At 37.5% G+C, this 16,995-nt stretch overlaps 1 protein-coding gene across 1 annotated transcript in view; it reads left to right on the forward strand.

Moving 5' to 3' along the window:
- The window catches only part of LOC139950075 (bombesin receptor subtype-3-like), a 55,487-nt gene extending 39,491 nt beyond the window's left edge, over window positions 1–15,996 (forward strand). Inside the window, exons 3-5 of the mRNA XM_071948707.1 lie at window positions 493–534; window positions 11,451–12,826; window positions 13,764–15,996. Coding sequence (XP_071804808.1) covers window positions 12,162–12,826; window positions 13,764–14,178 — 1,080 coding nt within the window. The 5' untranslated portion in view covers window positions 493–534; window positions 11,451–12,161 and the 3' untranslated portion in view covers window positions 14,179–15,996. The remainder of the gene's footprint in view (window positions 1–492; window positions 535–11,450; window positions 12,827–13,763) is intronic.
- The last annotated feature ends 999 nt before the right edge of the window (window positions 15,997–16,995 follow it).

Below are 16,995 nucleotides of genomic sequence, written 5' to 3' on the forward strand. Positions count from 1 at the left end.
AGCTGCTAAGCACACAAATTTGCTAAGCATGAAATTTCTTCCTTGATAAAAATAGGATTACCATCCAAATTTCTATTTGTTGCATATTGCTTGATACTGGTATTTAGCTGTTGTTTGCTTATCCTGAAAATCATGTGGAAATTTGGCTGGTAATTCTGTTTTTATCAAGGAAGAAATTTCATGCTTAGCAAATTTTTGTGCTTAGCAGCTCTATGAAATTGGGCCCTGAAAGCAAAAAAGAAAAAACGCAGGGAAACTCAAAAACAACAAGGTTCTCATCATGGACGAATATAAAATGTGTACAGATCTAAAGGTAGATTTTCAATGACATTTGGTATATTGAAAATGACGTACACCCATCACTGACAGCTCTTGAAAGGGCATTGAAACGTGTGTTGTATTATGCTAATTGGACTGGGGTATCCTTCCCGTTGTTGTCACACGCACGCACAGTTTAAAAGCTAGCTCGATTTTCTACCTTTTTCATTACAGGTGCGGAGTCAGTTGCGGTAACATCTTTATAAATTAGATTGGGTAAGTCAACTTTTAATTTTATCTGAGTTACGTTTGAGTATATAACCACATTGTTTTTCAACAAAAACTCTGTGTGCACTGGGTAGCAATTTTTTCTGTATGCATCAAAGTGCACTGTCGTAATGATTTTTATTTTGGAAATTTGTTTCTTGTAAATCGTTTTAAAATTAAATTACCTTAAACAAAACAAAAATGATTATTTGTTTAAGATAACGTTTCTAAACTACAGGACAAAAATTTCAACAAGGCCTCATCGTGTGATCACGACGTGACTATTATTTATATTATTATAGGATTTGATAATAAGGTTCCCCGCGCTTACATGATAGTTCTTGTTCTATCAAAGCCTCGTGATGTTTACATTGCGTTTAAAACCCCGTTTTGTGGCAACCATGATTAAAATCATATTGTTAGCTCAAGCGAAACTAATTTCTTTGCTTTTTTTTAAAATCAATAAACGACGTTAGTTTTGCTCCCTCACTGGATCGATCATGTATGTTTGACAACCTCCTTACCAGAGCAACTTGTTGATTGTTATACTGTAAAGTATTCTGAGAAAAAATAAAAATCCAATCTAAAAAAAATACAGGGAAAAATGTATACCGTTTTAAAGATTAAACGATGTTTTCAATAAATAGTATGACACTACCAACCAGTAATAGATTAATTTAATTTGTATGTCATCTTTATGTTGAAACAACTGGGAAATGTGTGACAGTACAGTTAGTTTGATATTGGATGTTGGACAATCACATAAGTTTGTACAGTAAATATCAATGTTGCTTGTTGGGTATTGGACATTGGGAATTCCCAGGTTTGTACATAGTGATGTCTATCTTGTACATCAATTTTGGATATTGGACAATACATTGTACAGCACATATCAATGTTGCTTTCGCGATATTGGATGTTAGACAGGCCTGTACATCGTTGTTGGATATTGGACACTCAGTTCTGTACAATGTGAAAATCAAACTAACTATGGGAAACGTGGACGGTTGGTCAGGTATTTCGTCAAGGTTAGTTACGGCTCGTTTCGATTGCAGCAATCATAAGAAGAAAGCGAATTCGTAAGTTTTACAACATAATTCTTGAGTTTGAAAGTTCTTTTAAATAGAGTCAATTCTCTTGAGAATTGGCACCAATAAGAAATCTATAATCGTTTGCTTTTTGGGTAAATCTTGATTGGTTATACAGTTGTGTAGTTTGTCCTTAAATTAAAACTAACGTCAATAACGACAATTTGTTTTGGTACTTAACCTCAGCGGAAGCTGACAGGGCAGCTTTTGTATAATTTGGGGCTGAAACCAAATTGACTAGAAAAATGTTATTGTAATAATAGTGGTACCGCCAACATATGGATTGATAGCTCAGTTTGAGAGCGCTGGCACGTTAATCCGGAGCTCAGGCTCAGGTCCGCTCTTAATATTATTGTATCTTTGTTCAATCCAAGAGAGTTTGAAAAAATATTTGATATAAAACCAACGCAAACATTTCTCCTTCAGTTGTCCCGAACATTTGTTGTGACAGACGTGATGTTGGTTTTTAAATTTTGTATTCGTTTGGTGCTCAATAAAGCGCGCTATTTTTAGTTGCAATAATAAATTTAATAATAATTATTATTACTACTCGTGTTTTTTATTTTTATTTAATATTAATCATCACGTACACAAATACACTCCATAGACAGAGGATATAAAATCACTGTTGCCCCCGGGCAAGTAGGTATACAACGAAATATAATACATTCAATTAAATTCAATGAAATTCAATATTTGTTGTCCATAAGATGGAGCTTTGCTTTGTCGAACATGCTCAAAACAGTAGAAATACTTTTTTCTCCAATTGTGCTGAAGTAAAACAATGTTTACACTATGACAGTTAACACTGTATTTACATAATAAGGGCTTATCAAACAATTACTCTAGAGGCCTACAACAAGAAAGAACAAGAGAGAAAAATTGCTTGGAATAGTGTTCAATCCCTTAAAGTAATAAATCGTTCCCACGAAAATGTGTTTTATTTCGTTCACTCGCGATAATATTTTGGGGCAACGCAATATTGTTTTTAGGAACGAAATTATATTTACAGGGAACAAAATATTATATTTCGAGGGAACGAAAAAAGGTAAGCATGCAGCTCATAAATCATTCATGCAATTTTCCAGAATAGTAAGTGTTTCAATTCATCAAAAGGATGAATTAGCACGCCACCTCCTTAATAACTTTAAAAGGTAACCACTACAAATAAATCATCACCAAAGTAGTGACAGTTTCTGTCGAAGTTGATATGTAAAGGCTTGTGGTGAATGTCGTTGGTCATTGACTTGTTTAATTGACATTAACAGTACAGCGCCGGCCTGTTGTTGCGGGGAATCGCGTGTACTGTTTCAGTTAAACTACTAAATTAGTGCATCAATCTCTCAAAATTGACTGATTTACCTCTACTCTTCTATAGAGAGTCTTAATCTGTTGCATTTTCAGAGCTCGAAATTAACGCAGCGTCGAGGCCAGTACTTTTAACGGTGGACAAGTCATGCCGTATTGTGTTTTTCAATTGACTAATAACTCATTGTCTATAGACTAAAGACAATGAGGTATTACTGAAGTCAACTGAAAAACGCAAGACCACCGGGCTTGTCCAATGCTAAAAGTACGTATTTTTGTGAACAATGTTGACGACAAATCTGATATCTTTCAAATATATGTTGTCAAATAAATTGTGGCCCAACAAAAATATTGAGCTCATTACAAGCGCTGTAGTCTTGTAGATTTGAGCCCTGATTTTTATACCAGTTAATTTTAAACAAAATAAAACTCCACATTTTGTGAAGTCAACATATCAATAATTTGCTTGTAATGCTACGGCCATAATTTGTTTGACAAGCTAAGTTAGGGACATGAACATTTGAATACTTTACACAACTATGAACAATTGCACGATGTCAGAACACGTACAAGCCTAATATCAGCAAGCTTCTTCTGATGTTTTGTGTAAATATGAGAAACAAAAGTCACTGTTACTGTAGCTAAACTGTTGCTCCGTGATTTTGAGTTCATTTTGTCCCCGGGAGTCCCGATCATGCAACAAAAAAGAACAACATTCAATTAACAAATTTCTTTAGGATTGTGAGAGCCTCTATTAAAATTATTTACTATTTTATTTTTCATCTTAGAAAGTACTCAACGAATTGTTTTAGCAAACACTTCACTTGGTTTCTGGCATATAATTGCCAAACATGTATAAATTACAATATTTATAGATCTTTGGAACATATACATATAGGCATAGTACAAAATCATGAACAGTTACAAGCCTTATACATTAACTTCACCATCAACTTCAAGTGAAAAGTCACTCTTACCACAGCTTCAGATTGAACCTGTATCAGGCTGATGTCCCTGAGGTGTTCCGATTTATATGACATGCGGCAATTTACAGCCAACAGGTTCTGGTCTGGTTAATACCCAACAAAAAAGGGAACCACAATCAAATATCAATAACTGTTAAAAATAGTGCGAGACTCTATATTAAAATACATATTGTGTTACTGAAAATGATCCTTTTGAAATCAGTGCAGATTGGTGGCTTTAAGAAAAAGCTCTAGTAGAAGAAAAAAACTTGTATCGTGTGTGACAGGTTTACGATGCTTGGTCAAATAGGTGGCTGATATTACATGACAAATTAGATTTAAATTACAATAAGCTAGTTTGATAGATCTGTAACTCTCTCGCAATGTCCAGCAAAGTTAGGGTCTACTTTTTTGGGAGTAGTGAACAATTCTTCACTTAATTTCGTATGTCCAACTATTAGGTCAGATTTTTCACGGTTTAATTGTATCCCATTGTTTCTATCTAAAAGTAACAAATTTCAAAATTTGTAGCACATCACTCATTTACGACACCACAACTGGGATGAGGCTTATTTGACAACGGCTTTGGGATTTGAGTCACGTCAGTATTACACTTTGACGATGTGTGCGTTGAAGGGTCTATGAACCTTTTCTTGCACAAAACACAGTGTCCACAGATTTACATCAAACTTACACAGTTTGAAGATTATGATAGTAGAAGGCTTCCCTTGAAATTTTACTTACAGAGGTGCTGTAGTTTTTGAGAAATGCGTAAAACAAATAATGTTATGGTCTCAGTTTTAGCATGTAAAAACGTGTTAATCAATGATGCTATGGTTTTGGTATAATGTCATAACTGGTTTATGGGATTTTTAGTGCTAAATGGTGTTCATCTTCCTGAGACGAAAATTATTTTGTGACTTGTTTTACTCATTTCTCAAAAACTACACAACCTCAGTAAGTAATATTTGAAGGGAAGTTTAATGTAAATCTATTAGTAAAACATTCAGACAATCATGGTGGAGCCTATAAGTCGGAGCAAATTTTTTTTAATTTTTTCCCCCCAGACAAACAGTACATACAGAGAGATAAACACTTAAAATAAGACTATATAGAGAACAAGCCTGCGAATAACTTAAAAGCGAAAATGATCACTATCAAAGGCAATCCAGATGAAAACAACATTACAAAGGCACATAAAAGTAAAAGAGAACACACGTCTTTTTTTTCCTTTTTTTCCTTTTTTTTTATTACATAGAAAATATACTAACTACAATTATATAATCTTTAAAAAGTACATTAAAATACAAAGTTTAAAAAAATGCACAAAATCTGTTTTACCAATACCTCTAATAAACCATAAAAGAACGGAAGTATGCAAAAATAACAGCAAACTATATAATGAAGAATGTGTTTGTGAATAACAGATTTATGTTAATGGCAGTTGGCAGCTTTTTTCTCTAATGGGCATGGGTAAACTATTCCACACCTATAAAGGGAAACACAACTCAAAGCTGTGACTTTATGAATGGCCTAATTTATAGAACGTATAACGAATGAAGAATTAAACCATTCAAACGTATAGAGGGGTTAATGGTACCACATCCGTTGAATGGAGTAGAATTCAAAGGAATCGTAAAAGGGCATTGGGATTCAAGTTCGACAAACTTCAAGCTCATGGGTGAATAGAAAGAAAGAAAAGAACACGAATTTAAAGGTTCGGATCATTGGTTTTTGTCAACGCAATGATGATTGATAAAAAAGATCAGTACAAGTCACAGTCAGCTGAACACAGATAGTTGCTGAGAAAACCAGCAGCAAAACTCACGACTTGGTCCGTACATGTACTTTGCAATTGTGTTTACTCTACGCATTACAGGCAAAGTCTGCCTCAATTGACGTCACGAATAGCGCCCTCTCGGGTCGGGGTCTACTCTTAAATTTGTAAATAACATAAGAACTGATTTTTTAAAACCTTAGTTAACTGTTTATTCACATTCCACTCATCAAAACACATATATTAGTGACAAAAGCTTTATTTTGAAAAAAATACCACTTCCAGGTGACTTTAAGTAAATAAATAGTTTATCAGGCATGAATTTACGGTCCATAAGTCTATATATGAAAGTACATCCATTCATATTATTAACATAAGCTGTTGGTAAAAACCCCACTCTTGACATATACATTGTTTGTGTTGTGAGCAGTAGTGCGGGTAGGCCTTCTAGCAGTTCTGTTGTCGTTAATATTGATGAACTTGTGTTGTGCTTTAATCGTAGAAAAGCCAGTGATGGCTTCTTTTCCCCAAATCATCTTAGAATGCAAGCTGTCAATCTGTCAATGTCACCCTCATTAGGTTACTGGGTTCAAAAAGTGTGAGTTGATCTACTATACGAAAAGGTAACGATAAGGTCCAGTTTAGTGTAGTTAAGTGCGACAATGTCCTCAGAAATTTTTTTTAAAAAATCGCAATTTGAATTCACTTCAAGTGATTCGTTGGTGGATTTTTAACAGTGAAAAGCCAGTGATGTTTTTACTTCTTTTCCCAAATCATCTTAGAATGCAAGCTGACAATATGTCGTGTTGTTATCTTCAACAGGTTACTGGGCTCAGAAGTTACTATCAGTTCTGTTGGTGTAATACTGTAAACATTTGACTATTTTGTTTTTGTGCTTTAACCGTGGAAAAGCCAGAGAAGTTTTCGAATTTCCAAATCATCTTAAAACGCAAGCTGACAATCTGTCATGTAATCTTCAACAGGTTAATGGTTTTAGAACACGCGTGAGTTGATAAACAAAAGGGCAAGTGTATAGTGGGACAATGTCCTCAGAAATTAAAAACCTCTCAATTTGAATTCACTTCAAGTGTACCGTTGGTGGTTTTTTTGACAGTGAAAAGCCAGGTGATGTTCTTTTTTTCTTCTCCCAAGTCATCTTAGAACGCAAACTGACAAATTGTCATGTCATCTTCAATTAGGTTATGGGGTTGTGTGAGTTGATCTACAAAAGGGCAAGGATAAGGTTCAACCCAGTATAGTGTGACAATGTCCTCAGAAAATAAAGAACCTCTCAAATTGAATTCACTTCCATGGAAGATATACCGTTTGTGTTCTCATCGCTGGCTGAACGTCGCCATTTGATTGTATACGGTGATGGACAATCGGGCTTTACCAGCCAACGCATTCATAAAGAATTTAACCCAATCAAGAAAAACAGCTCTTATTTGCCGTCAACTTGAGTCATCTCTAGACAGCAATGGCACCGTGGAGAATTGGAGCTAGATGTAGACTTGGATGAATTCCCCACTTGGGACGGTGGTGGGTTGATGAGTAACTGTACTGTGGGTGGGTGTTTAACAGCAACCAATTATTTAAATTAGGCTAGATTGTCATTGCATTGCCGATAAAGCAAACATGAGAGAGACCTAACTTATAGTCTGCCCATCGGAACACGTAGGCGCGCCTGTCGAGACAGGTTGCCAGGCAGTGCTACTGACTGTCCCTAGTCACTTGTTCTTGTACTTGTTCAATGCGCGGTAACAGTGAGTACCGGTTTTTAGTATTGTTATTTATATAAATGCCTGGCAATGAAACCAAGAATGCCTCATAAGTCAACTCAATTACTGTATCTTGTGAGCCTAAAGAAACATGTAGGCCTAAACGAGGGTAGTTTGCTGTTTTCATATGAACCAGAAACATTCAATTACGATAAGTGTTCTGGGTTCTTTTAATGTGCACTACCGATCTCAGTACGGATTTACGTCCAATCAGAAGGACAAAGCATTAATGGTGAAGTGTCTCACTCAAGGACGCAGGTGTCAAGACCGGGATTCGAACCCACTTTGCTGTGCAAAAACACTGTATTTTTGTTAACAAAATGCTCACTAAGCGTTCTATTTTCATTTTTCATCAAATGACATTTCAGACAGAAATATTTGCTACTATCGTCATCACTATAGACCGTTTAACTTTTTTGATCTTCACGACTTTCTTTTCTTAACAATAATCTGTATATAATGCTCCTTTAATTTATTTGGTATAGCTGAAAACCCACATAAAACTGAAACCTGATTCTGTTTGAACTGAATGCTCCAACAATAGTTAATTTACGAACATTAATTTTAACAACATTAATTCTCAGGGTGAATAATGTGTGCTGTCTTTTGGACATTTGGAAATTGTGGGGAAGTCCTTTCAAAACAGTATAATGGATCACAATCATAAGGAAACATACACAAACAAAAATCATTCAAATAATTTCCCGCAAACCGTTACTCTCAGAGTTGTGTTATACACAATCAAATCAAGACAATGCCACACTAACAGAATTAAGTTCAACGCGGTGTTTAGCTTGAAATACACCAACGCTCTAAAAAGACAGAATCGAATAAAGAAAATTGCCCCAAAAGAATTCGGTTAAACAGCTATATCGCGGACACTATAATGATCAATCGTATTATCATGTAGGTAGAATCGAATAACGAAATGGACACAAACAAAGATCATTCAAATAATTTCGCCCACGAACAGTCTCAGAGTTGTGGACTGCATAATTAAATAAGGATATTGCCACACTGACAGAACTAGTTCAACGCTGTGTTGGGTTAGCATTTAAGCAATATAAAGACAAGAATCGAATCGAAGGAAATGGCCACACAAAAAGTAACCCGGTTAAATAGCAACCACGAACACTCTAAAAGTTAAGGTATATGTACATACAATCAAATAAGGACAATGATAAAACTAATTTTGAAACTAGTTTAAATAATTTCGGATTTTAACAAATTTCACAAATGGATTATCAAAACGAATTGCTCCGATTTGTTTCGTTGGAAATTTGATAAGACTGTGAATTTGGTTTACAGACTATAAAATCTAGCAACAGTGTGCTATTTGCTTGATGGCACCTTTGACAAATTGTTGTTGCAGAGGCATTTATACAACAAATACAAAACACAGACCAAAAAAAACCAAACATATCCCCCCCCCCGAAACAAACATGATGTTTCGATCTGTTTTCCGAACACCATGAGGGTGGTACAAACGAGTTCGCGATGGTTGGTCATAACTTTGAGGGCAGTTATTGGTTCATTTGCAGTCACAAAGACCGTACTTTTGAAGACGCAACGTTTGACATTTTCTACAGAGCGTAGAATAAAAAATAAAAAGGGAACATATAATTCCAGCAATTTTGATAATTTATCAGCAATTACCTGAGCATGATTTGGGCCTGGGGCGTGTTATTTTAAAAAAAATGTTCTCTTTAAGATATGGAAGTTTGTCTTGCAGCGAGGAGTAATTGAAAGGCGATTGAAGACGTGTATTGAGATAGTAGACTGGTCAACAAGTCATTACAGGTTTGCAGCGTAATTGCTCCCCTAACTCTCGTGTGACTACACTCTCGCGGGACTTCTGCTACCGCGTGACTTTTGCTCTCTACGGCCTTATTAAGTTTATAGCAGGAAGCACCACTCTAATGATCCCCATATAACAACCAATCCTTAATTGCATGCAAAACAAACACACAACTTCTAAAGTCTCTCAGCCTCTTGAAAACTAATCAAGGATATGTCGGAAAACTTAGTTCGGATTTCTTTTTCTATTTTTGGCAGCTAGGTCAGCCGTTAGGAATTGACGCTCATTTCATACCTAAAAGATTAGCACCCCGAAAATGTGTTTATTTCCCAAACCGACTTGCTGTCAGTTTTTATGAATCATCCAATCCTCTTTCAACGTTGGACAGGACAAACTTAAAGGAACACGTTGCCTTGGATCGGTCGAGTTGGTCTTTGAAAAGCGTTTGTAACCGTTTTTTTATAAAATGCATATGGCTAGAAAGATGTTGTAAAAGTAGAATACAATGATCCACACAAACATGCCTCGAAATTGCGTGGTTTTCCTTTTACCTCGTCGACTAACACGTCGGCCATTTATGGGGGTCAAAATTTTGACTCCCATTAATGGCCGACCATGTTAGTTTGCACAGTAGAAGGAAAACCACGCAATTTCGAGGCAAACTTGTGTGGATCATTGTATTCTACTTTTAAAACATCTTTCCAACCATATGCATTTTATAAAAAACGGTTACAAACGCTTTTGTTTTGACCAACTCGTCCGATCCAAGGCAACGTGTTCCTTTAAAAGCCAAACGTCAGGTGGACATTATTACAAATTTCCGATTTGATACCTAGTAAAAAAGCCCTCGTACTCAATCCAATAATCTAACTTGTTTCCAAGAAACAAATATCATGCATACAAATATGCAGGACCAACTTAAAAAGCCAACATTTATCTTGTCACTTAAAAACTTGAAGCACCCGGCGGTGGTGATAACTTGTCAATATTATACACAATGTTCTATTTAATGCATGATAATATCGAAACATGGTATTCCAAAAAGTTGTATGGTTTTGAAACTTTGATGATCAGTTTGGCGAGCGTGCCTTATGTTGGTGCATCCACGGGCAAATTTCATAAAACTGTTTATATAGCAGAAGATACTGCTTAACAAATGTATTTGCTAAGCAAACGAATGAGTGGAGCGCTAGTTGCAACAATGTAGCTTTTATTGAATTTTGGCTCTGGTAATATGTTTTGGCGGTACTTAGCAGGTTTTGTTATGCTTATGCTTTATGAAATTGGGTCCAGGGCAGTGTTCGGAGCCAGAAACATATCATAAAAACAAAAAGCCGTTTTAGCGACATACATTAAATTAATGACTTGTTCCCGAGTCTAATTACTTGGACAAAACCCATTCTTATTTCACATTGTCTGGGGACGTGCGATTTATCGTAACTATGATGTGTAAACAATTGGCGCATTCACTGCAAATGAAATACTGCTGTAATTAAATGTACTGATAATAGATTGGTCAAAAAATTAATTACCATAAAAACTTTTGTGACAAGCACTGCAGCTGTGGAAAGTATTAACTATTATTTCTGAGAATGGATTCCTGAGTAAATGGTTTGGATAATGTCTGCCTTTGTATTCTACTGACTGTGGATGACAAAAATATGTAATAACAAAGAGTCCTATTGTTATGTAAGGTTTTACAGTCAACAAAAGACAATTATTAATTACTGAAAATGCAAATAAGTTTACGGAAGACAGTCTGAAGAAGCAAAATGAAAAGTGGAAAAAGATTGTATTATTAAAGACCTATCTTGAACGAACACGACAACAAGTGATCTTTACTGAAATTCATGTAATGTTTCCAATCAAAAAGAAAATTGAGTTCCCATGAGATTAAGCAGATTTGAATTGTGTCAGAAAACAGCCATTTTGAATACCCTTCCCCGGTGCTTCGATCCTCAAAAAGCCCTGTCACGTCTTCACTGTTACGTCATAAAGACGTTTCCACGGTTTTTCAAACTCCATGCACTATGTTAATCTTCAAATAGAACCATCCTCGACGATAAAATAATGTGCCTATACAACATCGGAGGCGAGAGTAATAAACACTTCTCGTCCTACTGTACTTTTGTCCCAAATAAATATTTCTTCCTGTGTCATTGTGTTGTAACATTCTCTTTTTAATATTTCACAATTATGGTATCTCAACAGATAACTGTGTTTATGGACAACTGACTCTATCTGAGTTTGACTAACCACGAACTAACTGAGCTTCCTCGGATAGGTGATGAAACGTTGGTTATCTACGTGAACAAAACTAGGTTTATTAGGCACTCTCTGTTAATCTTACGTTGGTCGTGACAATATCTACCTAAAAGGCAACGTGGTTTACGAGACCATCTAAGTAAAAGTGGTTTACTAAGCCATCTTTGTAAAAAGCAACGTAGCTTTCGCCATCTTCGTAAAAATCAACTTGGTTAACCGATGCCATCTTTGAAAAAAAGCAAAAGCAACATGGTTTATTACGCAATCTTCTCAGAAAGCAACGTGGTTTACACGCCATCTTCGTAAAAGCAACGTGGTTTACACGCCATATTCGTAAAGCAATATGGTTTACACGCCATCTTCGTAAAAGCAACTGGTTTAGATGCCATCTTCATAAAAGCAACATAGTTTACACGGTAAAGGCAACGTGGTTTACATGCCATCTTCATAAAATCAACGTGGTTTAAGCAACGTGGATTACACGTCATCTTAGTAAAAGTAGCGTGGTTTACACAGCATCTTCGTAAAAGAAGCATGGTTTTCACGCCAAGTTCGTAAAAGCAACGTGGTTTACACGCCACCTTCGTAAAAGCAACGTGGTTTAAACATTCGTAAAAAAACAACGTTGTTTACTACATTCACTACTAAGGGTTCACAATGGATGACAATTCAGGGTATACCTATTACGACAGCAGTGCAAATGGCACACAAACATCAATACCTAGCTCCAAAACTCTCGCTGTGCCGATTTTTCTGGCTGTGCTCAGTTTCATCGGTTTCGTTGGAAACATGTGTATGATGTACGCCATTTTGGGATTCAAACACATGAGAACTGCGCCCAATATCCTCATCTTTAACCTGGCACTTGGTGACTTGCTCTATATTCTCATCCCAACACCGATCTACATCGAGCATGAGATTAACCCAATTTCGGATTTGTCATCACCCGGTTGTAAACTCAAAGCCTACTTTGGTTTCGTTGGGCAGTACGCGAGTGTTTTTGCTCTTGCGGCGTTAAGCCACGAGCGCTTCACTGCCATCGTACGGGGGATGGAGGCGCGTCGACACGGGAGGGACTCGTTTATGTCTAGTAGTATGTGTGTCGTCATCTTCGTGTGGCTGGCATCCATTGTGTTACCCGCTCCAACTTTGTTTTTCGCCAATGTCAGTAACGCAAAACAGTGTCGGTCAACGTCGGTAAATACCGAAGTGGCGATTGCTTACGAAATCTTCCGAGCTCTGACTGGTTACGTCATTCCACTGGTTACGGTTGGGTTCTACTACATGAAGATTGCGATTTCCCTCTTCAAGAGTACAAAGAGGTTCGTATTAAAATCAACTAAATATCGAATTTAAATTCCATCTTTTGACCGTTTAACGAGTTTTCATACTAAGGGATCTAAAAACCCATGATATGCTGTCATTTTTTCATTGGGAAGCTATATGCATCTGGAGTTACACTTCAACAACTGTTTTTTATAAGACGTGACGTTTCGGGGCCTAGCGGTTAAGAGCACTGCACTCAAGCAGTTTGTCCTTACCTTAAGCAAGATACCTTGACCCTGATGCGTTTGTCCTTCGGTGGGACGTAAAGCCGTTGTCCCCGTGTGTTGTGTAACGCACGTAAAGGAACCGAGTGCACTTATCGAAAAGACAAGGGGGTTCGCACCGGTATTACTGGTTTGATTTTATACTGTTATATAGGTCTCATAATTCAAACCTAGTCCTAGAATAAACCTTGCAGGAGATACTGAATGTTGAACCCATGAGGGTCACTTTGCGCCATGTTATTAAAGGAACACGTTGCCTTGGATCGGTCGAGTTGGTCTTTGAAAAGCATACTGTAACCGTTTGTTATAAAATCGGTATGGTTAGAAAGATGTTGTAAAAGTAGAATACAATGATCTACACAAATGTGCCTGGAATTTTTTTTGCGTGGTTTTCGTTTTACCCTGTCGACAAACACGGTCGGCCATTTATTGGGGTCAAAAATTTGACGACGTAAACTGAAAGTCGTTCGCGACGTAAAATGAAAACCGTGGAATTTTGAGTGATACTTGTGTGGAGCATTATATTTTACATTTAAAACATCTTTCTAACCATATGCATTTTATAACAAACGGTTTCAAACGCTTTTCATAGACTAACTCGTCCGATCCAAGGCAACGTGTTCCTTTAAGAAGCCATTTGTGTTGTTATTATTACAATTAGTGATGTGGATTGCATACACTAAATGCCTTGTTTCTGTCATTCCCACAGCTTTCAAAATGACTTTGAGACTGCAGCCATGGCTCACCAGGTCAAAGTTCGCAAGCGCCTGGCTGCCTCAGTACTGGTCATCACCATCTTCTTCGCTGTGTGCTGGTTCCCGTACTTCTTCTATAACATCTGGAGTTTATGTCTCAGTGGAGATTCACTGTTCGGGGAGTCCAATACGGCAACAGACTATCTGAGACACGCAGGGATTGTTATGCCTGTTATCAACACGTGTATGGATCCCTGGCTTCTCTTCATCATCAGTTCGAAACACAGAGCGTGTCTGTTCCAATGCCTCAGATGCAAAGGTGGTACTCGGGCTTCGGATAGTCAGAGCTCTAGAAAGTCTGCCATAACGGGAAGAACGCGAACGCGAACGAGTCAGGGAACTAGTTTTTCTCGTGTGTCGCGCTTGTAACGCTCTAGGCTTGTCCCAGGATAAGGACAGATATTGGTTGTATTATACCGGGTGTGTTCGATTAGCTTCCCTGCTGGGTCGACCCCGGTAAGCCCCCGGTACGTTCGACTCACCCGGGTCAGCCCCAAGTGCCCTTCTTGTGGAGTGGGTCACTTAGGGGCTGGGCCCTTGTGCATGTCGTCATCACCACGAGAGGGTGAGTGATCACTCGATTAGCTCTTGTCAGGGGCTCACCCGAGTGGCACCGTGGGATCGACACAGGGAAGCTAATCGAACGCACCCACCATTATACGTCGGATTTAACTGCGAATCACCAGAACCATGAAGGACGTGTGAAATGAAATGATGCGAGGTCAAAGGTGATTGTGGACGTGGGCTCAAGCGCATATCTCTGGCGTAATTTACGACTCTCGAGACGAAGTGTGATGTCAGATGTTCAGACGTGCTCAACTTAATATTTAAACTTGCCTCGTTCCCAGAATTATTAACTTAAAACACGTATACCCATTAGACTAGTTGAGATGTTTTCAACATTAGGCCACAATGTTTGGATTTCCAAATGGATTTTATGTTTTCCGTAGTGAAGTAAAAACATCGGAATGGGTTGCATTGAATGACTTCAATTTGATGGACGAGGAAAACAAATTTGTTCCTCGCAATAATTATGCATGAACATTTTTGATTACATTTGATGGACTTTCAATAAGTTTGGTGACTTTGAAGTTGACTGAGATGCAAGTTTGCATCTTTCCATGTGGATATAGGATAACTGCTTATAATTATTGACCTTTATGAGGTTTGTGTTAAACAGTGTGATCTCTCAATTTGAGTAATTGACAAGTGGATCAATATAGTGGATGGAGTGAATGGTGGATTAATCTGCAGGTCTTCAGATTTTAAAAAGGATGTTCGCACTCGTCCTAACTTAATACTAGCCTTAAGTTTTTAATAGCTCCTTGGACTAGTCCTAACTCTTTGTGAAATCGACCCCCTGGTCACGAAAGCAGTAAAGCTGGTATTTTATTGCTGTGAATGGGCTTTAGCGGAGTGTAACGCCCCATTTTGTCTCGTACCTTACTCGGTTCACAGACAGGTATAACAGAGGTTTCATTTTCAGTTTGCTTTTCTTCTTACGTTCATAGAATGCAAACCAAACGATATTACCTTTAAGTGGGATTTGAAACTATTTTAAATGGTGTGAGTACTGTGTGAGGTTTGCAGTAGCACTACGCGTTTCTATTTTGAGTAGTGTTGGTTCTGGAAAGAACAGCGGTTAGGTCCACGCAGGAAGAAAATTATAAAATGCAGTGGACACTATTGGTAATTGTCAAAGACTAGCCTTCACAGTTGGTGTATCTCAACATATGCATAAAATAACTAACCTGTGAAAATTTGAGCTCAATCGGTCATCGAAGGTGCGAGATAATAATGAAACAAAAAACCCCCTTGTCACACGAAGTTGTGTGCGTTTAGATGGTTGATTTCTAGACCTCAAATTCTAAACTTGAGGTCTCGAAATCAAATTGATGGACAAATTACTTCTTTCTCGAAAACTACCTTACTTCAGAGGGAGCCGTTTCTTATACTGTCAACCTTTCCCCATTACTTGTTACCAAGTGAGGTTTTATGCTGATAATTATTTTGAGAAATTACCAATAGTGTCCACTGCCTTTAATAAAGGCGTCATCATGGAATACCACCTGTACGTATTAACGTGATACCAAACCAAATGAACATTGCGGTTTGTGTGTGCCCCCCCCCTCCCACCCCACCCCCACCCCCCCCCCCCAAAAAAAAAACACCTTCGGAATTATAGCAACACACAAGTTTAAAGAGCAAATGGTGGATTACTCTCGTTCTACCCCTAAATCGGGTTCGTTAATGTTAATGTAAGCACGACATTGCTATTAAATTTACAAAAAGAGCTTTACAAATAAAAAATATCGATAACACAAACATGGTAAGATAAGATGAGATCAAGTTTTTGACATTTGAAAATCTTAATACGGCTAACAGTTTCTATACACGCCTCAGGCAATCATCGTGTACATTGTATTAAAGCTATGTCCCGTAGCTCTCTATATGTGACGTGACAATAAGCGGTTCTGTGTCTTTGGCGCTACTTTGATGAATTACCGAATATTTTAAGATAAAAAAAATGTAAAAAGAAGTTTTTCTTACGGGAAGTTTGTATTAACAGTATTGACTGGAATGTGCACCACATTCAAGTAAATTTGAGCCGGTGGGGCAGGAGATTCTGTCCCCAGGAGATAATGTCCCTCATTTGGCGAACTGCGTATACAAACTTCTCCTGATAGCGCCCTCTTTTGAACCATCCTCCATACAGCCCATGTTAATTTCCAATGAGGGGGGACAGAATCTCTGATGGTTCCCTGGGGCACCGGCAGGTTAGGCCTACGTAGATTTAGCTGGCATTCAAAGGCAAAGATAACTTTGGTTTTTTGAACTGTTGAAATGTGTTGATCCTATATATAAATGTATATAAAACAATTAACTATTATGTGAAAATTTCATTTCAAACATGGTGTGGTTGTTTATACATTGCCGAAAATCCGATTCGAACAATATTCCCAATAATAGGAATACAAAATCTGAGGAGCATTATAACTCAAATTCTAATATTGGGCCATTAAAACCTATTTACGCAACCACTTTACTTCGAAGTTAAATGTTTGCCCCCCCCCCCAAACCCCACCCCCAATTAAAAAAGAAATCTTTATACTGTCGAAAGCTGTTTGTATTAAGAACGAATACCAAACGATCCCTTTAAACGAAATTACGTTTTCCAAACCTCGT

The sequence above is a fragment of the Asterias amurensis genome, chromosome 17, assembly GCF_032118995.1.
Source record: "Asterias amurensis chromosome 17, ASM3211899v1".
Classification (NCBI taxonomy): domain Eukaryota; kingdom Metazoa; phylum Echinodermata; class Asteroidea; order Forcipulatida; family Asteriidae; genus Asterias; species Asterias amurensis.